Here is a 26,872-nt window from a genome sequence, read left to right on the forward strand (position 1 = left end):
AGGCCCGACGGTCCCCGACTTCCCCTAAACTTAGACTATCTTTCTCTTGTCTCTGCATTCACAACCCTGGTGTGAAATCGTCCAACCAAATCGAACGTGTCCTTGCTACCAAACAATCTACAACTAAAAATGCCAGGCCCTATGTCTGATGCGCACGGCTCTGCGGATATCACCGCAGAGCTTAACCTACAGTCACGGTTGGTGATGGCTCCTCGAGCTTGTAAAGCGAGCGATGATACTGATGTCTGTGCCTCTCTTTCTTTGCCGAAAACAGAACAGGATTCAGGTCTTTCTTCTGAGGTCAAAGACCATGTGGCTCTCCATGCCAATTCCAGTAAACGTACCCCCTCGGACGATGATGACGGTCGCGTGGCCACCGAAGATGAAGTGCGCGATCTCCTCCATGTCGTTGACAAAATTCCGGTTCGGCTCTGGGTAGCATGCCTCGCGGGTATTCTAGAACGCTTTGTCTGGTACGGGGCAACCGCTCCTCTACGTGCGTGGCATCTCCTTATTTATAATGTGGTTTGACTGACTGGGTCTACAGAGAACTACCTGCAAAATGCACCTGGTGGTGAGGTACCGGGAGCACTGGGCTTGCATCAGGCCACTGCATCGAACATCGTCAATGCACTGATCATCGGGTCGTATATCGTTCCCGTGCCTGCTGCCGTTCTTGCCGATAGCTGGCTCGGCCGCTATAAAACCATGATATACGCTGCTATGTACTGTGAAGTTTTATTTCTTTATCTTGCCCTGATCTTTTGACTTATTTCATGGCTAACACTACAGCAGAATTGAGGCCATCGGGGCAACTGTTCTTTTCGCGACGTCCCTGCCCGTCGCCATTCATGAGGGGGCAGCTTTGGCCGGAGTGGTAACTGCCTGTATACTGCTAGCCGTTGGATCAGGTGCATTCAAAACTACGGTAGTACCATTCATTGGTGAGTTGATCTCTCAAACTCGGGTGGACCAGTCCAGAGGCTGATATCGTATAGCCGACCAATATGACGAGACCGAGTTTCGAATCAAGACTCAGCAAAAGGGAAAGAGTGTTGTCACTAGCCGGGAGTTGACCATTACCTATATCTACAACGTCTTTTACTGGTGAGTAGATTGTTCTCTTTCTTTTGCCATCATATCTGACGTACAAAACAGGGCTATTAACGTTGTCGGTTTCGTGGCCGATTCCACGCCGTTGTTGGAACGATATGTTGGTTTTTGGCTGGCTTACTTGGTCCCATGCTGCGCCATGTGGTTAGCCCTGATCCCGATACTATTCGGCCGCAAGTACTTTAGTGAGTCTGCTTACCATCATAGCAATAAATTTGATCAACTAAGATGTGAATACAACAGTCCGGGATTCGCCAACCAGCAACATTATGCCCCAGGTATGCTCTGCCTTGCGATGTGGGATCGCCGGTGGCTTCAAAATGGATGCCGCAAAGCCAGACGCCCAGCTTCATCAACACAGTCGCCAGGTCCCCTGGACAGACTCATTTATTGAAGAAATTAAGAGAAGTCTTCTGACCTGCCGAGTACTGTAAGTTAACACCCATTCCAGTATACCGCAAAAGCTAACATTTGCAGACTTCTGTTCCCTATTCACTGGCTCTGCTATAACCAGACATTCAACAACTTGATCTCTCAAGCAGGCCAGATGGTCACCTACGGTATTCCGAACGATATGATGAAGATTGCTGGGGCCATCTCGGGGATCATCATTGCGCCTATTATTCAGAAAGGACTCTATCCTTACCTTACAAAGAAGCGAGTCTCATTTGGACCGATTTCACGGATGACGGTCGGATTCGTCTTCCTGACTCTCTCCATGGCTTACACCACGGTGGTTCAGAAGCTTCTCTATCAGACTGGGCCTTGCTACGACACACCACTCGCATGTGCTGCTGCCAATAATCGCACTATCCCCAATCAAATTTCGGTCTTTCTCCAAGTTCCAACGTACTTTGGTGGAGCATTGGCGGAGGTGTTTTGCCTTACCACGGGAACCGAGTATGCTTATAACCATGCACCTAAGAGTATGAAGACCCTGGTCCAAGCAATCTGGCTCGGCATGGCTGGGGTTGGAACCTGTCTTGCCCTCGCCTTCACCCCGCTCACCAAGGACCCGCATCTGGTCACGATGTATGCCATCCTGACCGGGCTTCTCGGTGGAGCAAGCATTCTGCTGTGGGTTCTATTCCGACGCTTGGACAAGTTGGAGATCAAGGAGGACGTTTAGTAAGAGAACCTTTTTTTTGAGTATAGATCAGAATCAAATCCGTCATTGGTAGACATTACCAAGAGGAAGGGAGGAAGGGCATTTCGAAATGGACTGCGCGAGATGTGGAGGAATCGAGGGACTTCGGGGTTTGCACTGGTAATTTAGCTTTTAAAGAGAATAAAAGCCTTGGGTGCTTAGAATATAGTTATCGTTGCAAACTGCTTGTTCATTCGGCCACCACATCATCAATGTGTACCCAAGGATATAAACGCCCTATATATAAGTCTTTGAGATTAATTTCTTAATCTAGCTCGCTTCTGCCCAGGTTTGTTACACATAAATCCCTAAAACATATTTCTGATATGGTTGGCCAATCTCCACTAATGTCGCAGGCAGCATCGCCCTTCAGCCTCATTGGGGCCCGAATACAGTCATATTTATACCCGTGGACATATGTTGTAGACGGGAACCCCTCTTTTATTTCCATTCTCAACACATTAACGCATTTCTTACTCAAAATGACAGAGCCAAATCTTTCTCCTGCTTGTTTTACAAAGTACAATGAGCAGACCCAAAGCATTTTATTCTCACTCCTCCCTCCAGAGATTCGCTATGAGATCTTCGCCTACGCTTTGACAAGTGCCCCAGATACCACGCAACCACCTGAGCAAGATGGATACTGCACACGACCAGGGTATGAGACCCGCCATCGGACCTACACAGAACTGCTCCGAACCTGTAAAAAAGTCTACATGGAAGCATGGTTTATGCCCTTCATCTGTTCAGAGCATGCATTCTGGATGGCCTACTGGGACCGCACTCCCGAGCGAATGATTACGGTCGAGGAAATGCAGCAAGGCCTAGATCTGATTTATGATCGACATGGCGAAGTGCAGGGCGGACGTATTCGAGTGTTTCCTCAGCTATGGAAGCTCGAGAGCACCACAGATTTCGATGGGATCTTCACGATGCATCATTTTTATCCCAAGTCTGTGACCATTACTATCCGATACACCGACACCTGGATGTGGGAACATAACGAGGAGTTACACATCGAGGGGGCCTGGGGCAAATGGCTGGTGCTACCCTCTAGCATTACCAGGTTTTGCATCGACATTGAAAGCATCGAGCGACGAAAAGACGAAGTGGACTACATTGCGGGTGAAATGGCCGACCAATGGCGATTCCAGCGAGCCGATGGCACCAACATGCTGGCAACCAAGGCTGATACCTCCGTATCCAGATGGACGGGAAGCTCCATGCTTGGCGGACGGCGCTGGGTGCGTGATGAGGTGGCGCCTGGTCAGCTTCATTACTATTTTGCGACTGTAACGTGGCGGCCTTCACAAGAGCCCTTGGATGACCAGCAGTGTTTGAATCCTCCTCTCCGAGTCAATTGGAGCCGCCCATTACCTCGGGATTTGGGTTGGAACTATATCAAGGGATCGTATTTGGAACAGGCCGGAATATCTATGACAGTTCCTGCTGAGCAAGTGGTTGCTGAATGCATGGCTGATGGGTATGGAGTTAATAGTAGTGATGAGGAATCGGAGTATAATGAATTTGAGGTGTACGAGTCTGGGCCTGGGTCTGACGATGACTCCGACGATGACTCTGAAGAGAGTGAGAATTCTCAAGTGGCATAGTTAATGTATTTTCGACATGTATCTCCTTCTCAATCTAAACTCGAGTTTCAATGATAAAAACGAAATGCGAAGTTACCATAACAAAACAAAGGATCACGTGACCCGCGCGTTGCCATCGACCCGATTAGGTCTGTTTTGATTCTCGACATCTCCATTCCCCGACAACTCAGCGCGACCCACAACCCACAATCTCCATGATTGTGCATTTACAATTTCGAACTCTCTCCATACGCCGTTAATTCCTAGTTCTATTTCCTCCACTTTCACCCACGGCGCGTTGTCTAGATCATGGCGGCAAGCGCGAGGGCGCAGAAGCCCGTCGGCTCAGCGCCATGGATTGCAGCAGAGAAGGAAAACATGGCCGAGCTAGTGGAGCAAGAAATGGAAGAAGTGGAATACCCTGTCCGACACGAAATGGACTGGTTAAATGAACATATGACCGAGATCTTCTCCAAGGGCCAGGCGTGAGTTGCGACCGCACACTATGATCTGTGTCTGCCCAGCTAACAATCACACAGGAACTTCGCGGACGTGTTTAAGACGCCCGGAAAGATGAGAGGTAAGACACCTCGAACCGCTCGGAAGCGCATGCCCGAAGAATCTCGAGTGGTGAGTATTCTCCATATCGAATTGATTTCAACAGTTCTCGTCTAATGCCCTTGCAGCCCTTGAGCGAAATCTTCTCATCCGCCCAGAAACAATTGGAAAACCAAGCAAGCCCGAGTCCATTCATTCACCGTGTTGTTTCCAAGCCCGCTCCCGTGGCGGCATCGCCTATGCCCCGCACCAAGATCGTGACGGAGCAAGCTTCGCAACCCGAATACCCCGATCTTACCCAAAATCTGAACTCCTTCCCCACATACAACACTGACTCGGGCTATCATGGCATGCCCGATGATGATGAAATGGTACTGCCTGGCGTGCAACAAGAATCACAGGCTTCTACTCAGCCTTCTACCCAACCCTTCGAACAGGACGAGCCCATGAATCTAGATACTCAAGAGGTCGACATTTCGGCCGGTCAACAAACGAATGAAGAATCCTTCCATTCTGCGCGGGAAGATATCCGCTCCCGCGGAGAGACCGTCGAGCCGAACAAGGACCCAACCCCAACCCAGGAAAGAACAGCGCGTCCGGCCGTATCTGTTCCCAAAGAATCTGAGACTGAAATCATGTCGACTCCGACTAAGAAAACACAATCGAAGCCAGATGTCAAAATCTCGGAAAAGCAACAAAACGAGGGACCTGAACCAAAGGAGAGTGATCCGGCAGTCTCAAACCCTGAGCCATCCCCAGAAATGGCTGCAGTGGCCCCAGTATCCCCGCCAGCTCCGCCTATCGAGACGCAAGAGCCTCATCCACAGGGCGAGGATATGGAAGATGCTACCGAAGATGCCACGAAAGACGACACAGTTCTCGACAATCTTGATGATATCGGCTCTCCTTCGGATGGTTCTACTCCAGAGCGACCATTCGCTCGGAAAAGCAGCCTGAGCTTTGCCACCCTCCCTGCGCGGGAACCTTTGAAGACTCGAACAAGCCATATTGACCTGGCGAAAATGAGTACTGCCGGGCGTCCCAGTTATTTTGGCAGGCAGACTGGCGGCCATAGGATTCCACAAGCTGCAGAGGATAATGCTGGTTCCAGGGCGTTGGAAATTGACAATGAGAAAGAACCAAGTGAAGAAGCGGATCCTGATCAGGCTACCAGGATGCACAGCAAAAAGTCTACCCAGTCCTTGCATGATAGAATCAGCATGCTAGGCAAACTCCAGCCATCCCGACCCAGAAAGTCAATCCCATCCGCTTCTGGGCTGCCAGGTGGTCAGGTTCCCTACCCAGATCTTCCAGCTTCCAAGGCTGAACCAAAGTCTGAAGCTTCGAACGAAAGGGCACATGAGGCTCCAGCTCCAGAGCCTATGTCAGTGGACGATGACTGGATCAAGCCTCTGAGCTCTCCTCAAAAACCTGAGCTTTCCAAGAGCAAAACCACAGATGTAATGGAGAAGCTTGCTGAATTCGAAAAGGCGCGAGCAGTCAATAAGAAAGATGCATTGCAAACAGAGCCTGAACGTCCCAAATCATCTACCTCAATGTTCTCTTCGCCCCGACCGCACAGTCACCAACAAAGCGCTTCTTTCTCTAATATACCCGTTGATGCGTCTACTACTCCCACGGGTTCGCCAAGACGATTTGACGGTCATATCAGTGCTTCGAAGCTGAAACTGCACTCTATTATGAAATCTGCCAAAGGCTTATTCTCAAGCACTGGCAATACACCACGGATGGAACCTTCATCGCCTGAGCAAGCGCGCATTCAGCCAAGTGCCGACATATTCACTAAAAATACCAAACATCTATCACAACCAGTCCCTATCACCAGTCCTCAGCGTCCAGAAGGCCGCCGCACACGAAGCTCGACCGAGAAAGAAGAGAAACGGCGCCAGCACGAACGGGAAGAGCAGGAACGTGAGGAACAAGAAGAAGAAGTGCGAGTTGAGAGAGCTCGGGAACAAGAAAAGCAAAGAGCGCTTCAGCTCAAAGCTGCTCAGGGCAATTCCTCGGTCGAGCCAGAAGAGAGGGCGGGCTCAGCGGTGCACAAGACCTCCCTGTCACAGCGCCAACATTCGCGCGAACCTGAATCAGCTCAGGAGTCTAGCTCGAGATTTGCCATCCCTCAACCGAAGCAAAATGACCGTCGTCCTCTCAAACCCACTCGCGAGCCCATGAAACGCCCAACGCCGCAACCCATGTCAATTCGTGTTGGCAGCACCATGTCTCGTCAACAAATCCCTGTCCCATCGTCTTCGAGTGGTCAGGAGTCGAGTGTGTCCGCAGCCGCCTCTGCGCCTGCGTCGAAACCAACCCTGAAAAAGAAGGGTAGCAATACATCCTTACATACATCATCTTCTGCAAGCAGCTTTAAGAGCTCTGTTTCCAGTCTAACCCAAGCCCAGCGCAAGGCTCAGGTCGCCAGCGACCGCAAGAAGGAGCAAGAACGCGAAGCACGCCGGAAGGAAGAACAAAAGCGTGAGCTAGAGCGCAAACGTGCTGCCCAGCAGCAGCAACAGGAAGAGGCCCGTCGGCAGGAGATGAGGAGTCGTGCCGAAGCTGAACGGGAGCGCCAGACTGAAAGAGAGCGTCAGGCCGAACGGGAGCGCCGCGAACGGTCGGCTCAGGAAGACCCAAACAAAGCCGCCCGTATGGAGGCAATCAAGAAGCGACAAGCAGAGAATGCTAGGAAGCATGGGAGGCAAGGCAGCCAGCAGATAGTTAACGAGGTGAGCGCGTTGTTTCAATCGGGGGTTTTTCATCCCGCTAACAGTCTCCAGGGACCAACTCTACAGCACGAGGAGCCATATTCTCAGTCTTCTCAGCGAAGTGACTTGGGTTCTTCCCGCCCTCCTTCTCGCTTGGGTAGCTCAATTCAGCCATTCGGTGGTCGCAGCATCAACCCACCCGCGCCTAACCCTGCCAAACCCCCAAAGAGAGGCAACGATGAAACGAGCCACCGACCTGCGCCGTCTAAACCCAGTAACGTGCAATCAACTGGCGAGTTCAAACGGCGAAAGACAGAGGATGAGCACAACCCCATGCCACCTGTACGCACAATGGCGCAGCCTATCCGTCAATCGAATATCAGAAAGGTTAGTAACATTGTATCCCATGTGATGTCCTGATGATCAAATTATTGACTTTAGGAATCTATGAAGCCCTCTACCCTTGGCCGTGGACAGTCTTCCGTGGCACCCCAGTCGGCGTCTTCCAGCTACAGAAATGCTCAACCTCAGCGACCCGCTCACCCAATAGTCACGTACACGAACGGCAAGATACCGTTTGCCGAACCAAATCATGCGCCTCCACCAAGCACACACAAGGCTGCGCCCAACTCCGCCCAGCGCCCACCAGCCAAGCCATCTCCCAAGTACCCCAATGGTGAAAATATTCACTTGCCGGAGATCAACACTGATAGCGAAGATGATGATGATTCCGACTCCGAGATGTTCCCTGTTCCGAAGTGGGCACAGGCGAAGGAGCTGGAGGGTCTTCTCCGGCAGCAGGATGGTATGGAAGTTGACTCGATCTTTGGGCCAATTGCACCATTCTCTCTTGAAGACACTTTCAAGGCGGACAAGAAAGTCAAGAAATACCGCGACCGCACCAGCAGTGCAAACTGGTCCGGACCCGATGGACTTACTCAAGAGGAGATTCGGAGGGATGTTGCCGAACGACAGCGGTTGCGGCTCAATGGTGGTTGGAGCTTCAACAGCTAGTGGTCAACATAAAAGGGTGAATTTTTCTTTCTTGGATTGTAAATTGGTCTGTGCATTGAACAGCGGTGGCCTATTTTTGGGTATGGAGTTGGTGGTGGACATGGTTATGTCGGTGTTACGGGTGTATCATCTACCTGGTGGCGTTATCTTGTATTATTGTGGTGGTCACTTCTGTTTATGGTCTTAGACAACAGCTGCATAGTTGCATCCATCGGTGCATGGGGTTAATGAATTGTTAATTTGGCCTACATTTGGATGTTCTCATATTGGCATTATGTTGGAGTTCATGTGAAGAGTGGTCAAAATTAGGGCTAGGTGTACGTTTAGCCTCATGTAGCACTATAGGGCAGACCCTTACATCAAACTAGCATCATTGGTCTAGTGGTAGAATTCGTCGTTGCCATCGACGAGGCCCGTGTTCGATTCACGGATGATGCACTACTTTTTTTATATTTTTGTTTTTATTCCTATCCTAGTGTTGTTTCTGCGCTTCTATTCTTTGTAAATTAAACCTCTCCCTGGTTTTTTTGCTTCTTATTTATCATTTGGTCTCTCTTGGCCGTTCTAATATGGTTGGTTTCCTTTCGTCATGCCATCCTGCTAAAATATATATAGGATATACCACTCCGTTGTTTCTGCCCAATCTATCATTTAACAAGTACCTACGACATCAGAAAAACAAAAACAAAAGAAACAAAAGAGTAAATAGTGTTTTATTGCCCACAGAGTCCCAGAGGGTGGGTATCTGGCATGTGTTGACGTACAGCCACATGCTTAATTGGACATATACCTAGGTATCACGAAGACCGGGACATACTCCAGAGTCTTCCGCTTTCGAAACAGAATGGCCTTGTATGGGCGAATCAGGCCCAAAGCAGGATCGGGGCCTCTAAGCGAGACTGATCCAAGGCCATCAATGATCATTTGACGGCTTATCCTACAAACAATTGACATAGTCTTGTACAATCATACTGCAACCCCAAAGGAAGCAAAAGAATATGTGGCACATGTGCATTGTTTATGGTTTTATACTTGGCCGTATATCTAGCCGCCCATTTGCGGAACATACACCATGAGATGGAAATGAAAAACACAGAAAAAGAAAGGCAAAATGAAAACCCCCGTCCGAACCCCCCCCTGGCAGCGCCGAGAAAAATATAATACAAGATTCTCTAGCCTCTACGAAGTAAATATCGACATTGAGTCGGCACTTACTGCATATCCGGCTCGATGTCACTAGGTCCTCCCTCAGCAACCTCATCCATGGCGTCGGGGTTGAGATTGACAGCGTCGGGTGCCACACCAATTTGAGTCTCATAGGAGATGGTGCGCCAGCCAGATTCAGTGGTGGGATCCTTGACATATTCGGACATGGGGAACTGTTGAATGTTAGGATTGCGGTTCATGTTTCTATCTTGGTGAATAAGTGAAGGGAAAAGGACTCACGTAATGATCATTCTTCTTCATGGTAACGACCCAAGGAACGTTGTCGAAGGTCACAGCGCGAATACGGAAGTACTCGTTATCGGGAATTTTGCGGACTTCCCGAATAAAGCTGTCCAAGTCTGGAGTTGAGACGCTGTTGACAGCAGTGAGGAAGTTAGTGGGCGCAAGACCGTAGTGGTAAGCGGGGGAACCACGGCTCTGAAGACTAGTGTTAGCGGCATTTAAATGGATGTAACTGAGGTATCGAAACTCACCCTCGCGCTCACGTAGATCTCACTGTGAACCTTGGAGATCTGCTGGCGAACAGCATGGTGCGGTTTCTGTAGAACAGCACCGCAGAAGGCAAGGGCACGGTCTGTCTCAATATCCCGAGTTGGCACCGTGGGAACGCGGATGCGCACTTCCTCGCCATTTCGGATGACCAATGCATCCAGGAATTCCTTTTCATACATGACATCCAGCTCTGAAACGCGGGTGATGATGTGGTCATCCAGCGTGAGAATAATGTCGGCTTCTTGGAAGCTGGTGCTGGGTTCGGGGATGACCCCTGCCGGAGGGCTATCAACCTTGCGCACCATAAACAGCTGGTGTCGCGATGGGTTAGCCTCGGTGACCTTGTTAATCCACTCCTGCGAGACGCCCATGATGCGAGCCTGGCTCATCTGCACAACATAGCTTTCCATGTTCAGGATTCGCAACGTTGGGACCTCTCCTTGCTGGATCTTGGAAGTAACGGGAAGCAGGTATGGAGTGGCAAGGCCGAGGTGGTATTCGACATCCTTGTGAGAGCTTGCAGAGCGTTCACCGAGGTAGTTCAACCACAAGGCCTGCACCACACCGTCTTCGCCGACGAGTACACCGTTTGAACATTGTGCACTGAGACCAGTATCTACGGTCACAGCGTCTAGGTTGATTGCACGGTAACGAGGGGCAGCTGCGTTGGCGGGGATTGACACAGTTGTGATATCAGTGACAGTGGTTTTGGCCACGACAATGCGGTAGTTTTGATTGAAGCCCACAAAGATGGTGTCTTGGCCTTGTTTGATATAGTTGGTGCTGAGCTGGGCGCTCTTGACCGGAGCCTTGACGAGGCTGGGGTCGTATTGGATGATGGTGTAGTTCTGAAGCGGATGCAGGAAGACTACCTTAGCACTGACAATGATTGAGTCGGCCACAGTGATGTTGATGTCGCAAAGGTCGTAGGGGACAATGGCTCGTGATACTACCACTAGACCCTTCTCAGCATCGATGACCAGTCCAAACCCAGTCTTCTTTGCTTGCGGGTATCCATCCAGCTTCAAGGGCATGATGCACGATACACGCACGAAGCTACGGACAATCTCGGCGGCAGCAGGCTGGCTGATACCGTCTAACTGGATGAAATTGGCCTCTCTTGGGACAGGAGGTTCAGCAGGAATGGGATCGGCGATATCGGAGAAATCCCAGACACCAGAATCATCGTTACGGACCGCCAACCGCATCTTGGGATGCCAGTGACGGTCAACGTAGATAATGCTGGTTCCTTTTGTGTGGAGGTCGCGAATATGGCGGTAGGAGATCACCACGCGAGTGCGATCGGGAATGTTCTTCATGACCTCTACGAATTCATTGAGGTTACCGATGGGCCGCTTGTCGATTGAATCAATGATCCACCCTGCCACGGTGTTCTCCAGCTTGAAAGAGCCTGCCGACTCACAGACATAGACTCCGCGAGTGGCAATGGCATATAGACGTGACTGCTGGTACGACAAATCATGGAAGCTGGCGCCAGCAACTGTCACGAAACGATCAGGGGTGATATCATGAAGATCTCCCACTTGACACTCAACCTCAACGTCTTGACCGCCTCTCTGAACTAGTAGCTTGATAGATCCGCCGACACTCGAGTCTAGGATATCGTCGAGACGAACAAACTGCGTAAGGAGTTCTCCATTCACCTTGATAAGCACGTCTCCCTCCAACAACTTCCCGTCTGAAGGTCCCTCGGGAAGGATGATCTCCGCGGCAAGCATGTTCGTCTCAGTAGGTGCTGCGGCACGTATAGCAGCCTCCCACTCTGGGGACAGACCAAGACGGCGACATTCGTCGAAAGGCCTCAAGACCCACTGTGTTTGGATTGTACCACGAGTGACAGGCTGAGCTTGGCGGATACACTCCAGTGCACGAAGCGGGCGGTCTAGCGGCAAAAAGTAGTCTGTCGCAGCTCCGTCAGCTCGACCACCAGCCTGCAAAGCAACCGCATGACCAGCAAGGTTGACCACCGGACTTCCCGAACTACCGCCACTGGCTGCAGCTGCGGCCTGGATGTAGTTTGTGTTGAAATCACAGTAGCCCTCTCCATATTCAGGGGCATTTCGGTCCAGTCGACTGATCACACCGGACAGAATGCTCAGCTTTTCTCCAGCATCGTTACCCACGACACGGATTTCTGTGCCAACTCGCGCTCCATCCGGCTGGAGCTTAAGCTCGGTGACATCCATATATCGAATTTTCGCCGGGTCGAACTTTAAGATACCGAAATCATGAACGGGGTCTCGGTATACAGGCTGGACATCGCACTGTGATTTTGGTAATTTTGTTAGTAACCAGGCAAGGGCTTTGAGGAAACTATGGCACAGGATCGACTTACTTCCTCGTGGTTGTCGAATATACAGTATCCCCAGAAAGGACCAGCACCGACAACGTGGCGATTGGTCAATATGTAGCCACGCTCTGCATCTACCACGAAACCAGTTGCTTGACTGGACATGGAGAGCTCTGTATCGAACGAGCAGGTCTGACAGAAGTGAATGGAGACAGCACATTTCACGACCTTCTCAATGGTAGCCTGCCATTCAGGCGAGTCCGCTGTAGCGGGGATGGCAACTGGCGAGGGAGCTTCATCTATATCCCCCTCGACCTCGTATACGGTTCCGTTGGCAGGCGTTGCCTCATCGGGAGTCAAGACTGCGGGCTCGGGTCTGAGTTGCTTGTTGGGATGCTCGGAAGTATTGGCCGCCGTGCTGCGCTTTCGCTTTGCACCCATGTCGCCTTTGCCATCCATGGTGAAGGTATCTGAGGTTCGGAGGTGGTATAGACGGGGTTTTAGGTGGTTTGCAAGAGACGAGATCGTCCGGGAGCCTCTTGAGGCTAACGGGGCAGCAGAGAATGGGATATAAGATGAATGAAACACGTGAAGATGCGGGCGATGCGGAGTTAAGGAATGTGATGCAGATGACCGATCAGCGGCGGCTGGAGACCTCAAAGGAATGGAGGTTTGTTTTGAAGCTTGATAAGACGACAAAGGGGATATGGCGGCAATTCGCAAGCTCCTTCTGCATACAGCCGACAAAGAACAATACATCCACCGGACAATTGGGGAAAATGTGTACGCGCCTTGACATCGAGGCAAAACGTGCCCTCCAACAAGTCCCAAAGGCGGAGAAGTATAGCGCCATATTATTGGCCGGGAGCTTTACTTTAACATCTCAGGATTATTGCCGGCAAAAACTAGACCACCCTGTACCAAGACCTATACATGCCTATTAACGTTCTATATATTGTGACAGGTTGGAGTCGTACCGGGGTCAACATGAGAGCACGTCAATTCTTGTATCTAGCATTGGAAGACTGTTTGCCTTGAAAACAGGAGATTGGGTATCAGGCTTCAAGAAGGCGGAGAAAACAGGCGGTAATGTTGATAAGGGTGTAGTTGCACGATATGATCCCATGGGCGCCTCATGCGCCCAACTGTTAAAATGACTCTGAATACCTCTCTGCCTGATTTACATGTGGATAGGACGCATGAGATGTTACGTTACATTCAACTAATGTACAAATTGGAGGTTGCTTTGTAGCCTAATTTACTCAAATGTGAGAATCCTTCCTCGGCAAATGCTCCCATACTTCCAACGCGGGGGACTCGGATACTTTGGAGTATTTCCCAGTCAAATATCACGGAGACCATGGCTGCTTTAAAGTTCTCAACTGGTCACACATTCGGGTTTTCAGCCGGCAGAGATGGTGCGCATGGGGGAAAGTCCATGCTTCTGCGGGTATGCATGGTGTTGAAGGGAATGGGTCGGCGCCTCCCACAAAGCTTTCATTGGTGACTCGAGCCATGGTCGCATGATTCGCGGTGGCGGACAAATCAGGAGCTTGATATAATCTGCGGCATGCCTTCTCACGCGGAGGGCTGCATGTTTCCCCATTATTTGCTTCAGATAATTGACTCAGTCATAGCGCCAGGGCTAGGTCCACCGTTTCCTTGCATGGATGGAGGACTCGGTCTTTGCGGAGTAGAGGCCTTCGCAGACCGCGAGAAGAGCTCATTAAGTCTAGCATATAGCTCATTCACAGCGGGAAGGTTAGGAGGCGGTGTCATGATTGCTGGCGTTTGGGGTACGACACCACTCGCTTTCTTCGCTCGATCAGCGATAGTCGCGAGGTAGGCTAGGTTGGCTTGTAGGCGTCGCATGCACTCAATGTATTCGGGGCTCGGCTTCTGATTGGCTTTGGATGCATCCGGTTGCTCAGACGCCGGTGAATTTGTATCCGGGTGGGAGGCCGGGCCAGCCTTGCCGGCCGCTTGAAGGTTCACTACCTCTTGCAGCAAGGCCGAGTTGATATCCAGGAGGGCCGTGACGCGGGCCTTCTCACGCGCCGCAAACTGAGCTTGAGCTTGGGCCTGGGCCTGGGCCTGGTTCGGAGCCGCAGGAGAGGCACCGGTTTGGGGGGAGTTGATTTGCGAAGGGGGTTTGGGCTGTGTGCCGAGTAGGTTGTTCGCTGATATGGAAGCCATGTTTTGAGAGAAGGTCTGCGCTACTTGAGATGGCATGTTTGCGCCGGATGTGCCTTGAGGGGGGACAAACTGGCCCATGGGGGTAGGGATGGGAGCCTGGGTATAGGGCGCTGAGAAATTATCCATAGGTGCTGCTATTATGATTAAGCATATGGTCAGTACAAGATATTCCAATAAAATAAAGCGACCTGGTTAGTGGGCAACAGTAGATAGGAGATAAATGGTTAAAGTCAGACAGTGCCAAGGGTAAATGCATTGATAGCGGTATGGCCAATTTCATCCAAGCCGTAGGGTTTTAGGGACGGGTGACACAAGCATAGGGGGGTTTGAGTGGAAATAATTCAATCCGATCTTGAGCCTCATGAGGCCCCCTTTCCTTTTCCCAAGAATTTGAGGAACAATTCTACCCCGCCGGGATAAAAGTGACAGATGCGCCGTGCGAATGATAATAACAAAAAAAAGGGGGAGGGGGAGCAACGAACCGGAAGATTGTTGGGGGAAACCTGAAGGCATCATAGCTCCACCAGGACCAGGCTGCATGGGCATAGCACCAAAATGTTGAGCCGACGGTGTCTTTGATTGGGGATATGGGGGAACAGCGTTAGGGTAAAAAGGCATCTGTTGGTTTTGGGGGCTCTGAGTCGGGACGGGATAGCCTGCGGGATAACCAGTATTGGGGTCCATTGTGTAATGAGGAACCATCACAGTTGAGGGGTGGCTCCAGGGATTCTTTTCGCCCTGTAATACTTCTTCTTTCCAGCGATCCCCTCGATTAAGGGAAGCTACTGTGGCTGAATTACGCAGGCCGCACGGACGAGACGGTGAAGGCCCAACGGCGCTTGTTGACCGGGAATCCAGGGATAGGGGAGATTTCGCGACACCCGGAAGCTGCTAGAAACAAAGAAAGACAGTGGTGATTGGCCCAGTCAAAAGGCAGGGATGTATTGGGAACACGGCCTCCACAGCGAACTGGCACTCGGAGCGAGACAGATTTTGGTGCCCAGATTCAGAGCGATCAGCCGTGGGCGGGCTAATGCAGCGGAGCCCTTTTGGAATGGTGGAGACACAGGCTCGAATGAATGATGCTGGGATAATAATGGCAATATCTCAAGTTGACTTGAAACTTGACTTCGTGATCCAGAGTTCTAAGAGTGTACTTGACGTTTAGAGAGAGTAGCTGGTGTCCACAATGAAAGTGACATTCGAAGGTCACGGGGTACAATAATTAATGCCTCAGGCAACAATATTGATGCCTGGAATTTATGGAGGATGCCCATTGACCTTGAACGAATCTCGACATCCAATTTCCTTTTTCGGGGGTTTTTTTTATAATATACAATAATAGTCGGCTTACGATGTCCCTATCTTTGACGATATATAAATCGAGTAGTCCTAATATATATCATATTGGCTTCAGATGATAGAGAAGTTATATAGAGGATATATGTGACTACCATATGTTTTTGCATTCCTTTCTAGCCAGATGTGTGAAATTTTGGCCTAGGTAAACTGCAGAGTACTTGAGGGAAACATAACCAAAAAGCTATACAATTTAAAATGAGTGTTCAAGTATAACCTGTGAAAACTAACCCACTCCCGCCTATGCTATTTTCCGTGCCTATAGAGACTTTCAGTCTCTCGTTACTTCACGCAGGCAATCATACCTCTTACCGCTATATTGTTTACATATGAAATTGAGGCACTTTGGTCCCTACTGTCGTTGGTCCCATTCTAGACCGCCAAAGGCTCACATCTACAGGGTGGTGCTGGGAAGAACACCATTCACGGACAAAAGCCACCCGAGGTCCCAGGCAAGGATGTCGAAAGGAACGGAACGGAAACTTCTTTCTAAACAAGGTTCGTACTTGTGTCGTACATCTATTCCGTGTGTATGTACTCCGTATGTATTTTCCTACCGCTTGGCACTTATAGCCTTGCTATCAGTATCCACAAATCACATTCGGGGAATTGTGGGCACACGGTTCGGATGTACATGAGAAAGGGGGGTTGGAGATCCTTCCTAACTTGATGTGTCAGGAACGACCAAGCCACACATCAGGTAATCTCCCAAGAAAGCCCTGTAGGGTATGTGGCTAGACGATCCTCTAAACTTTGTTTATAGTCAATCGGTCTGGCGATCTCCACCACAAAGGCATGTGAATGCAGCGTGTAGGAGCAGGGGATAGATACAACCATTGCAAACTGGGTATGAACGAATCCCAACTTGGATAATTTTGTTGGACAAGTATAGTACTCCGTAGAGCACACATAGTTGTGCATATGCAGCCTGTGGCGCGAATATGCAGAACGCTAAAAGGGGAACTGTGGATCACGATGAAGCGTCATCTGGACGCCACAAGCTCGATTAGGAGACCCCATTTCCAGGAAATGCAAGTCGGATATGCGGGCTTTATGCGAATGGGAAATTATGGGGCTAAGCAATTGGACCACGGTTTAGCTCGTTATTCATGGATGTATCGAGATAGATGAGTCCAAAGTTTAAACTCAATCTCGTTGCCGACGATAAACCTCAAGCCTTTATTCCGTATCCCCGTGGAAATTTACTGATACGCACCGTAGATTTTAGCGTACGGAGTCACCGGAGTTCTCAGGTGGATGTTCTCCGGCGTAACCCGTATGGTATGGACCCTGCCCATGTCAAATTAAGTGTCTTCGAGATTAACAAGCACACAAATTAGTATACATAGACGTTCCCTAACACGTCGAGGACTCTATCAAAAGCAATAGATACACTCTTCCCCACAAGGGAACATCCGGGAATAGGGAAGCTTATCGTGCGTTCGATCATGGAATTTGTGCTCCACTTGGCTACCTAGATTTGACCGGGATCTTATATTGTAAACATTTGTAAATGAGGCCCATGCATCTATGGAGTACTTCATACATACTCCGTACTAGATCGACGCTTGCCGTATCATGGGAAATAGCACGGTGACAAATTGAGCCATCGCTTATTACACATTACATCTTGCTTGGTTCGCATTCCTCACCCCTTTCAGCCAGCACATGCCGATCACCTCTTAAAAGTCTCTGAGCTTGAAGGCATCTCAGGACCGAAGTAAGCCCGGCCAGCCGATATTATAGATCTGAGGCTGAGGCCTTTCAGATAAGACCGAGCCAATCCCGGCCGGCCGGTAAGATATTTATTTTTATTTTTTATTGGTTCTTTTGGTAATTTGATTAAACTTCAGTATTCCACCAGCCACTTATGACGACAAGGTGCATGACTATAGCCTCTTGTGCATCGACATAACGTGATCTTGCCAAGCTGACTATGTAGTGAGTGATAGAGCAGAACTATAGTGGGATCTACGGAGTATGCATACAATGCGCCCGTATCATAGCCCTAGCTCAACCCTGTGTCAGTTAACGGTGTGATCCAGCACCCTTGTCAGCAGAGGCATTCTCAATCTGTATTCAATTCTGCCCTTTGGTCCGTGAGGATAAGCAAGGAGATAAAAGAGTAATACATACATATGTATACAATGTCGGGAGTATTAGTGGGCATAAGGCAACCGGTGGGTATAAGACCCTTGGGGTTGATTATTATTCATATCATGTAGCAACTCGATCCCCCGGGGCTATCCATGGATACATACATACATAGTATGTACATATGTAGGTTTCTTACTGCGCCACAGTGGTACTTCGTACTTCGTACCATGGTTGATATTGCAGTAAGACGTCTAGCAGCAGGTCCTAAGGGGCATGTTCCAGCGGACAACTGAGTCTTGAGAGTTTGGCGAGGAGACAACCACCTAGCCACTCCCCCAATTAGCGAATGGCGTGCCGTTGATAGACAATTATAGACATATATAATAGCCGAGCATTCCAATATTAAGTTTAAATAGATCGTGTTACTCGGGGAAATCTCCGGCTATACGCTGAGATTGTAATAGGCTAATAACAGCGCATTTCAAATCTGGACTTAATGCGCCTGTATACTCCGGAGGTACGGATTAGTCTGTTTCGATACTGTATCTGAATTGTGTGCTTTGCAGATCAGTCCCTTTCTAGTCCCCACAGGACTCCACCTTTGGCGCCCTATAGTTAGTTACATGTACGGAGGTACGGAGTACTCCGTAGATACTGCGCCACACTTGAAAAGACCCAGTGGCTTTTATAAACGCTTATATGCAAGCACATCGTTTTGTTACTCACTGATCGGCAGTCACAATCTGGCGAGAGGCATTGATATTGTGTGACCACCGTCGCAGCATGTTCTTTACTTGGTCTTCTCCCATCCAAATTTCCCCTAGAAAAATCCCACTTCTTCTGTTACCCCTGGTTCGGAGGCTAGACTTGACAAGTTTGCCAACCGTATAAAATCTGGGGCTAACCATTGGGTCCATACTATAGGGTATTTCATTCTTTTCATGTGACCAATGACCTTGACAGAGCTGACCCTAGTCAAGGCCCCGGAAAAGATGTCCAGGCAATCACCAGAGGAACCCGAGTATGCCCATTTTGCTATGATCTACATAGATAGCGATGGAAATCTTTGCCAAAGGGCCTCCGATTCCATTTCAGAGAGCCGCCAGACTATTCTCTCTCCTAGGGTCACGGGTGAATTCCTCCGAGCAGTGGCGATGTCCAGAGAAGCCCACGCAGCACGATGTCAAGGTAAGGTTTCCATTTATCTCACATGAAGTGTTTTATTGACCTAGAACAGTTTCTCCCGAGGTCCCAGTGCCCTCTAGTGGGCGGTCCCAATTTAACAGCCACAACTCTGTCCCGTCGCAGGGGGAGCCCGTGGATTATAGTGGAATAGGCCTGGGTAGTCAACAGGTGATGCAAGTTCCAGCTCACCCAGAGTCTCCATTTCGGCCGACAATGTGGCCGTCAAGCGAGACTTGGCCTGTACAAGCCAGCTCACAGCCCAAGAAGAATTCCGGAGGTCGGAACCTCAACTTGGCTTCACACCAAAGAGCCTTGATCTCCGTAAAAGAGAGAGGTCTTTTGCGTCTCTACTATGAGAAAATCTTTCAAAACTTGCAACAAACAAACTGCCGAATTATCGCCAAAGCCTACATCAAATTGGTTGAGCCGCGCAAGCAAGTGAACTACCCATACAATGGACGGAAGATTGTTGAAGGGAGAACTCAACAGCTTGATCCGGAGGCAACTAAGCCACCGTGGTGGCCGCGTGGAGTGAGCCATAGGGAGCCGGATCATCTTCCAAAAGTTGGTAAGAGAGAATTGTCATTCCGAAGATGGATCCCACCAGGCTAACAGTAACTAGAACGAATTCGACTTTTGGTATACATGCTCTGCGAGATGCGCGAAACCCACGGAATCACAAGCGCCAGATTAAAACAATGTGACCAGCCCATTCGTCGTCAAATCCTCCCGGTCGAGCGTCTACAAATCTTAGACGAGGCATATCGAGTTCGCGAGGAGGAGGAAAAATTTCTCGATGGGATTTCAGGTACGCACTTGCTCACATTATCTTCTACACTTTCCAAGACTCACATTTATTATCTAGATGGAAACCACGTGTGTATAACTCGTATCAATCTTCCTCAAATGGCAGAAGATACATCCAGCAGACAAAGCTCGCCAACCGAACCCGTCTCTTCCCAGAATATCGTCGAGTCCGAGTGCAGCGATGGAAGCTCTGGAATAGATATAACCCAAGTCACCTCCGGAGACCTGTCGAGCGCGCTACCTTACCATAATTCCAATCCTTATAGCCCAGCAATGCACCTGGGCCCAAACACGCAATACCATTCTGTCTGCCCGTCCACAAACATGTCAACATCACCATTGGAACTGAGGCCAAAACACGAATCATTATCTTCTGGGGCACATTTGATTGATCGGACAAGCCCCGTTAGCATGGCGCACTATCCATGCCCTGGAGTTTCTGGCATTCAACCAAACCCGATGGAGTTCTATGGTACCCCTGATTTATGCCAGGATGCAGGTGTTCCAATCACCCAGAGCTCGACGGAAAACTTGTCATCGGAGACAATGATGCCATACGGACACCCCTACTATTTCCACTATTGAGCGCCTAGCATGCACGTATAATGTCTTTTTACGATAATGAATTTCGTTCGGGTTGCATTGGAACAAGACAATTTTGCCCAAATAATTCTTTATGGGGGTTTAAAGAGGCATAGCCTCTTTAACTATGCCTCTTTAAAAAGAAATCATTGGGTGAACTTGTAATCAACAATAAACCCGACTTTGTGAAAAATCTAGAAATAGATACAAAAACGGATGGACACAGGCTAGCTGATTTCCCCTTCGTCATCAGGAATCATTGTCCTGGTAAGCCTACAGACACTGCGAGTACCATTCACTGGCATATTTACAGGTTCCACTTGCGCAAGTTGTGCCTCCAGTCCAGCCCGAGCCACCACACTGACCATAGAGAGGGACGCTAGTAGTACCACCAGAACTGGCAGTAGTTGTGCTAGTAACAAAAGTAGTGGTAGTGGACGAAGATGTACCACCCAGAGCAGCCAAGATACCGGCATAGGCAGGCTTCTTCACCAGGCTCTCGTCCCAAGGGCACGCAGCACCCTGACCAGAGAATGTGTTGGGAACCCAAGAGTACTTGTCAGTGTAGTCCCAAATAGTAATACCAACACACTTGGTGTTTGCCATACATGCCGCAACGGTATTTTGGTAATCGGTCGACTGCTGGGTAAGCAAAGCAGTAGTTGATGGCAGAGTCATACGGATGTCAAGTTCAGTGTAGGCGACATCGACTCCCAGGGCCGTGAATGCGGCTAAGTTGGTAGTCTGCGCGCTCTGACTTGGGGTACTTCCGACAATAAAGTGTGCCTGCAGGCCAACACCGTCAATCTTGGCCCCATACTGCTGTACGAGCTTGACAATTTTTTGGGCACCTGTTGATTTGGACCCGGCTGATTCGATGTTGTAGTCGTTGTAGTAGAGCTTGGCATTTGGGTCTGCGGCAGCTGCTGTTGCAAATGCGATGGGAAGGTATGCTTCGCCGATGTATTGGTAGAAGACATTGTCACGATAGGTGCCGTCCTCGTTAAGAGCTAGTAATCCATGCATTAGCTACTTGGTGATGAGATATCATTCGCTCCTAGGTTTGGCACTGACCTTCGTTGGCGACATCCCAAGCATAACATTTTCCTTTGTAGTGAGTCACCACGTTGGTGATATGGTTCTTCATGGCAGCAAGCAGGGTTGCGTTAGTCCAGGTGCCGCTGGAGACTATTTACCAATTAGATTGCTATCCACCCATTGAAAGACACATTGTGAAATGTGAGATAACAAAGCTTACCCCAGCTGGGCAGTTGGCTATGCCAAACCAGAGTATGGCATCGCAACTTTTGACCATTCGTAGCAGCAAGGTTGGCAATGACATCTCCTTTCGTATAAGAGAAAGTGTTTTGAGACGGCTCGCTTGCATCCCACTAGCGACGATTAGCGAGGGCCTGAATAGCACGACAAGGCTTGTCCAACCTTCTGCGCGTTGCCGGGAGTAATTTGACCAAAGTCATCCGTGTTGCTCAATTGGGCAAGATATGCAGTATCAGTCAACTCGGGGTTATCAGTGGCTGATCCGAAGTATAGCTTTCCCTTTGCAACAGCAGCGGTGTGCAAGCCAGCTCCTAGAGTCCTATTAAAAAGAAATGGGCATCAGTCATTGTCAACCTATGCTGGGAATTGAAAGATAGACCATACAGCTGAGGAAGAATACTGGCCAATGCCAGGGCAATAGTGGAGAAGTGTACCATGACGAGAGAATCAAGGTCAATAATTGAATCGATCACAAGTTCTAGACCTAGAATGAGGAATCGAAAGGGTCAAGCTCCTTTTATAGTCGGAGATAAACAGCGACAGCCAGTTGTCATGGTCTTGGACATCTTCAGGCCCCGGCACTAGGTAGTTTTCACGTTTGACCACTTTGACGGGCCGACAGGCCGTGGCGTAGTTGTCGCGGCCTTTTCAAATAGTCAAATGGGTTTGCTCACTGCTTAGATGCCTAATTAGTATGGGTTCCCGAGTTAGTGCATGAAATTCGTCACTTTAGCCAGGGAAATTGACACGGGGCCCGGTGACACATGGTGGACAGGGCAGAGAAACGAATAGAGAGACAGCGGAGCAAGTTCCGTAATTTATTCACGGCAAAAAGAGTTTTGTCAGTGAAGCTGAAGAAACCGGGTAAATGCACTCTTCTCCACTTCCAATCCGGGGAATCTTCAAGGCTATCCATTTTTCCCTCTTCAACTTCTCTGTACATCTTGACTAACCTTGGAAGTACAATATTACCGAATCAGCCCTGGAGAATAAGCTTGATGATTCAGGGTGAGCAGGTCTCCCCTACAATTCCCCCACAATCCTCAATTCAGGCTAGAGGTGCACATCCCCTCTTTTGGATGATTAAACCTACATTAGCGCCCAGCACACACCATGCAATCATAGCTTGTGATCCACATACGGTCAAGGCTATTCAAATAACGGCTATGATTAATGTGAGCCAATACTGGATGATTTTCACTTGGCCTTGGATATGTTGGATTATGATCAGTGGGACCTTTTGTTCCCAGCGGGGGCATTGCCGCCTCAATAATATCTATAAAAATCTGAAAATGCATCTATGTACACAAGGCTGGCGCTTTTAAGGGGTATCAGAGATTTTGTAACGTCATGTTGCTCCGTGGTAGGACCAGAGCCGAGCGTCAAGAGTGGTTAGGTACCACTGTTGCAGCCAAATACAGACCAACAGGTCGATGGACAGGGGGACAGCACTCCTCGCATGGGTGTGATGATTTTGTGGACGCAAATTCCATAGAAATTCACGGGATGGGTTGAAAGTGGAGCGGTGGGTTTCATATTAATGAGATACCGCTCAGCCAGTCTTCCGAGCCTTCATCTCTGCAATGTATTTACCGGTCTTGGAGACAGGAACGACATGGATGGTGACAAGCTCATCCAAAACCTCAACCTTACCACCAGAGAGAATTTGCAACAAAGGCAGCTTCTTGCCAGCCTTGATCAAACCACCAGAGACAGTCTGCATGAAGCATTCAACACCTTCAACAGTGTATTCCTTCTTGGTGTCCCAAGGAAGGGGGAAGATGTAACTCAAATGGTCCTCAATAGCGTTCATCTCCGAGAACGACTTGATAAAGTCTGACTGGGCCTCCATGGGATAAAGGAAAACGACCGGGAACTCGATTGTGCTCTCCGGCGAGAGAGGATCAGGGACAAGGCGGATCTTGGCATCTTCCATATCAGGAGGCTGATCAGTTTTGCGGGTTCTGATCTGACGGGCGCGCAGAGCTGTGCTGAGGACCATATTCTGCTTGCGCAGCTTTTCTTCTTCGGCCTTCTTCCTTGCGGCAGCACGCTCCAAAAGAGCCTTGCGCTCCGCAATCTTTTTAGCAGATTCTAGAAGAGCCTTGCTTTCTGGGTCAATTGCCAATCCGCGGGCTGCAGCATCTTCAGCCTCGGCGACTTTGTCCAACTTGAAGAGTGCCAAGGAGGAGCGATAGAAGGCCTTCACGTTTGTGGGGTTGAACCTGAGGGCGGCAGCACAGTCGAGAGTACAAGAACGGTAGTTTCCTGCCGAGGAAATATATTAGCCAATGTCGCGCCCCGTATATCCAGGAAGATAAGACATACCTAGTTCCAAGTTGCACAATGCCCGGTTGATGTGCGACGCCTCCTCCAACTTGCGCAACAGCGCCGCCTCTTCCTCGGGATCTTCGGGCGCCTCCCACTTATCCTCCTTGGCATTAATGACAGTAAGGGCCTTTGTGTAGAACTCTTTAGCATCAATCCACTTGAGTTCCTGCACGGCATCATTGCCTTGTCCCTTGAAGGTATTCGCAACCTCTCCCCTAGTACCTTCATTCTGCAGAGCCTGGAGGGCATCTAGGAGCACATTTTCACCCTCTGTAAACCAATATATGTTAGCCAAATCGAACAACCATGTCCAAGGAATGACCTGACGTACTCTCGTCACCCGCATTCTCAATATCGGTCATGAACAGAGGAGTCTTATTCATCATTGCCATCAACTCCTCCGAAGAGTGCGACTGAATGGCCGCAATAGCCGGCGGGAGTTCAGGTGCATTGGGATCGGTCTGGCGCGCCTTCAGTGCCTCCTCGTTGATCGGGAAGGGACTTTCGTTTGTAGGAGCGAAGGCGTCGAACCCGGGCTGGGGTAGGCCCTGGGCGACCTCGGGAGGGGCCTTGTTGAGGTTGAGCGACTCATCAAAGTCATCTGGAAGTTCTTCGACGCGCGACATCTTGAGATTTGGTCACAGGAAAATGTATTGCGCTCTCGGATTTGGAGATCGTCCAATTGCTTTGAAATGATGCCCGCAATGCAAACAGTGCAAACAGGAGGGGGTCTAATCGGCCCTAAGCCCTATTACCGGATTTGTCAGACTGGAAATGAGATCCAAAGATGTAAGATTTGCGAAGAAGAAGGAATTAAAAGAAAGTAGACGATTATAGGAAGATTTTTGGGTTTAAAATCATCGAAATATTCCACGATGTACTGGATGTTTCTAGGTTGGATAACCTGGATAACCGCATGTGGAGAGTCAGATTGTTGCCTGAGGCCGCAACTTTTCATACTCCTTGGCTATCAGGCTATCAATTTGCTGCCGTTGGGTTATATTTCATTATCTATGGATGTCTGCTTCACTATTGGTATAGTTCAATCAAAGCCTCCTATAACAGGAAAAAAAGCATATACCACACTATTTGATGCATGAGAAACCAGTATACTAAGCAATGACAGTATTACCTAGTAGACTAGTAGACAGTGCTGGACACCTTAAGCCTGATTTTGTATACTACAAATCCCCACAACTAACAGCTCCAAGAAAGTTAAACTGCATTCCTCCTTAGTCCTGTGACAGACCTCCGCACATCGGAGGCGATGTCATCGGCGAAAGCCCGACCAACTTAAACCCCGCATCAATCGGGTTGAAGACCGAGCTCCGACATAGGGCCATATATAGTCCTGGGTGCCTGAGGTATGAGAATAATCTGATTTAGCCCAGAGATTTCTTTGTAACAACAAAGACTACAGCACCATGGCCAAAAGCTTCAACATCCTCGTCCTACCCGGCGATGGCATCGGCCCTGAGGTCATGGCCGAAGCCGTTAAGGTCCTCAAGGTCTTTGAGACACCCCAACGGAAGTTCGAACTGCGCCAGGAGTTGATTGGAGGTTGCAGCATTGACACCCACGGCAAGTCTGTGACCGAAGCAGTCAAGCAGGCAGCTCTGGACTCAGATGCAGTGCTCTTCGCTGCAGTTGGGGGTCCGAAATGGGACAATCAACGTCGTGGTCTTGATGGACCCGAGGGAGGACTACTCCAACTACGCAAGGCTATGGATATCTATGCAAACCTACGCCCGTGCTCTTCTACCTCACCAAGTGCTTCTATCGCCAAGGAGTTCAGCCCGTTCAAGCACGATGTTATTGAAGGTGTTGATTTTGTTGTTGTTCGGGAGAACTGCGGAGGTGCCTATTTTGGCCGCAAGGTCGAAGAAGAAACATACGGTGGGTTGGGCTGAGATTCTACTGTAATTGAACAGCTCCCTAACATTTTCTTCTACCACAGCGATGGATGAATGGGGCTACTCCGAAGCCGAGATCCAACGAGTTACCCGTCCATCTGCCGAAGTGGCACTGCGACACAATCCCCCTTGGCCTTTGATCTCACTAGACAAGGCGAATGTACTAGCTTCTTCTCGACTCTGGCGCCGGGTAGTGGACAAGACCATGGCAGCGGAGTACCCGCAAGTGAAATTGGTGCACCAGCTGGCGGACTCCGCGTCATTGATTCTAGCAACGAACCCGCGATCACTGAATGGCGTTATCCTGGCTGACAACACCTTTGGTGACATGATCTCCGACCAAGCTGGGTCTATTGTGGGTACACTGGGTGTGTTGCCGAGTGCTAGTCTCAATGGTCTGCCTGGTGATAAGACGCTGAAGACGCGACCTTACGGGCTGTACGAGCCTACACATGGATCTGCTCCGACGTAAGTGCTACAACCATGATAAGAAGCCTGTTCTAACATTTGTTGTAGCATTGCGGGACAAAACATTGCTAACCCGGTTGCAATGATCCTGTGTGTCGCGCTTATGTTCCGATACTCTTTGAGCATGGAAGATGAGGCTCGACGTGTGGAGGATGCGGTGCGTAAAGTGTTGGATTCAGGGATTCGAACGCCTGACCTTGGGGGTAAGGCTGGGACTAATGAAGTTGGCGATGCGATTGTGTCTGCACTGTAGTATAGAAATAGCAATGGCTATATCAATGATTGTTCGGTTCAAACAAAGTCCGGTTATGCGTCAAACTGGCCATCAATGAATCTCACTTTGATAAAGACAGAAACCGATCAAAGGCAATGTTTGTTAGCTGAAAATTGGGGTTGAAAGGAAATTAGATAACCCATTAAATGATTCCATAATTCTTCTAAGGTTATAATTAAATTGGCATATTCTTAGAGACTTTCCTTCT

General features: G+C 49.4%; 10 protein-coding genes across 10 annotated transcripts; 5 read left to right on the plus strand and 5 right to left on the minus strand.

Moving 5' to 3' along the window:
• Positions 1–129: 129 nt before the first annotated feature.
• On the plus strand, positions 130–2,242 carry N7471_000071 (Proton-dependent oligopeptide transporter family; the record flags this gene model as incomplete). Its single annotated transcript, XM_057272792.1, has 7 exons — positions 130–496; positions 548–725; positions 796–944; positions 999–1,107; positions 1,159–1,298; positions 1,357–1,543; positions 1,591–2,242. The coding sequence occupies 7 exons, from the start codon at positions 130–132 to the stop codon at positions 2,240–2,242; spliced, it is 1,782 nt and encodes a 593-aa protein (XP_057140971.1).
• A 500-nt stretch (positions 2,243–2,742) lies between these two features.
• Positions 2,743–3,870, plus strand: N7471_000072 (uncharacterized protein; the record flags this gene model as incomplete). The annotated part of the gene is made up of 1 exon (XM_057272793.1): positions 2,743–3,870. One exon carries the CDS (start codon positions 2,743–2,745, stop codon positions 3,868–3,870), a length of 1,128 nt encoding a protein of 375 aa, XP_057140972.1.
• Positions 3,871–4,158: 288 nt separating this feature from the next.
• On the plus strand, positions 4,159–8,144 carry N7471_000073 (uncharacterized protein; the record flags this gene model as incomplete). Its single annotated transcript, XM_057272794.1, has 5 exons — positions 4,159–4,334; positions 4,389–4,479; positions 4,536–7,151; positions 7,203–7,517; positions 7,572–8,144. The coding sequence occupies 5 exons, from the start codon at positions 4,159–4,161 to the stop codon at positions 8,142–8,144; spliced, it is 3,771 nt and encodes a 1,256-aa protein (XP_057140973.1).
• Positions 8,145–9,355: 1,211 nt separating this feature from the next.
• Positions 9,356–12,633, minus strand: N7471_000074 (putative nuclear serine protease HtrA2/Nma111; the record flags this gene model as incomplete). The annotated part of the gene is made up of 4 exons (XM_057272795.1): positions 9,356–9,523; positions 9,591–9,788; positions 9,845–12,148; positions 12,220–12,633. The coding sequence occupies 4 exons, from the start codon at positions 12,631–12,633 to the stop codon at positions 9,356–9,358; spliced, it is 3,084 nt and encodes a 1,027-aa protein (XP_057140974.1).
• Positions 12,634–13,332: 699 nt separating this feature from the next.
• On the minus strand, positions 13,333–15,606 carry N7471_000075 (uncharacterized protein). Its single transcript, XM_057272796.1, has 2 exons — positions 14,853–15,606; positions 13,333–14,504 (listed from the first exon to the last, which is right to left on the minus strand). The coding sequence occupies exons 1-2, from the start codon at positions 15,070–15,072 to the stop codon at positions 13,789–13,791; spliced, it is 936 nt and encodes a 311-aa protein (XP_057140975.1). The 5' UTR covers positions 15,073–15,606; the 3' UTR covers positions 13,333–13,788.
• A 3,212-nt stretch (positions 15,607–18,818) lies between these two features.
• On the plus strand, positions 18,819–20,403 carry N7471_000076 (DUF2841 domain-containing protein; the record flags this gene model as incomplete). Its single annotated transcript, XM_057272797.1, has 4 exons — positions 18,819–19,014; positions 19,064–19,579; positions 19,634–19,819; positions 19,877–20,403. 4 exons carry the CDS (start codon positions 18,819–18,821, stop codon positions 20,401–20,403), a joined length of 1,425 nt encoding a protein of 474 aa, XP_057140976.1.
• A 270-nt stretch (positions 20,404–20,673) lies between these two features.
• On the minus strand, positions 20,674–22,115 carry N7471_000077 (putative endo-1,4-beta-xylanase; the record flags this gene model as incomplete). The annotated part of the gene is made up of 5 exons (XM_057272798.1): positions 20,674–21,410; positions 21,475–21,588; positions 21,659–21,791; positions 21,841–21,997; positions 22,063–22,115. The coding sequence occupies 5 exons, from the start codon at positions 22,113–22,115 to the stop codon at positions 20,674–20,676; spliced, it is 1,194 nt and encodes a 397-aa protein (XP_057140977.1).
• A 16-nt stretch (positions 22,116–22,131) lies between these two features.
• On the minus strand, positions 22,132–22,444 carry N7471_000078 (uncharacterized protein; the record flags this gene model as incomplete). Its single annotated transcript, XM_057272799.1, has 2 exons — positions 22,132–22,322; positions 22,426–22,444. 2 exons carry the CDS (start codon positions 22,442–22,444, stop codon positions 22,132–22,134), a joined length of 210 nt encoding a protein of 69 aa, XP_057140978.1.
• Positions 22,445–23,230: 786 nt separating this feature from the next.
• On the minus strand, positions 23,231–24,635 carry N7471_000079 (HSP70/90 family co-chaperone CNS1; the record flags this gene model as incomplete). Its single annotated transcript, XM_057272800.1, has 3 exons — positions 23,231–23,946; positions 24,007–24,279; positions 24,341–24,635. The coding sequence occupies 3 exons, from the start codon at positions 24,633–24,635 to the stop codon at positions 23,231–23,233; spliced, it is 1,284 nt and encodes a 427-aa protein (XP_057140979.1).
• Positions 24,636–25,433: 798 nt separating this feature from the next.
• N7471_000080 (3-isopropylmalate dehydrogenase) lies at positions 25,434–26,643 on the plus strand (the record flags this gene model as incomplete). Its single annotated transcript, XM_057272801.1, has 3 exons — positions 25,434–25,905; positions 25,967–26,390; positions 26,439–26,643. The coding sequence occupies 3 exons, from the start codon at positions 25,434–25,436 to the stop codon at positions 26,641–26,643; spliced, it is 1,101 nt and encodes a 366-aa protein (XP_057140980.1).
• Positions 26,644–26,872: the final 229 nt, after the last annotated feature.

Source organism: Penicillium samsonianum (genome assembly GCF_028829775.1).
Source record: "Penicillium samsonianum strain IBT 33392 chromosome Unknown utg000001l_segment0_segment0, whole genome shotgun sequence".
NCBI classification, from domain to species: Eukaryota; Fungi; Ascomycota; class Eurotiomycetes; order Eurotiales; family Aspergillaceae; genus Penicillium; species Penicillium samsonianum.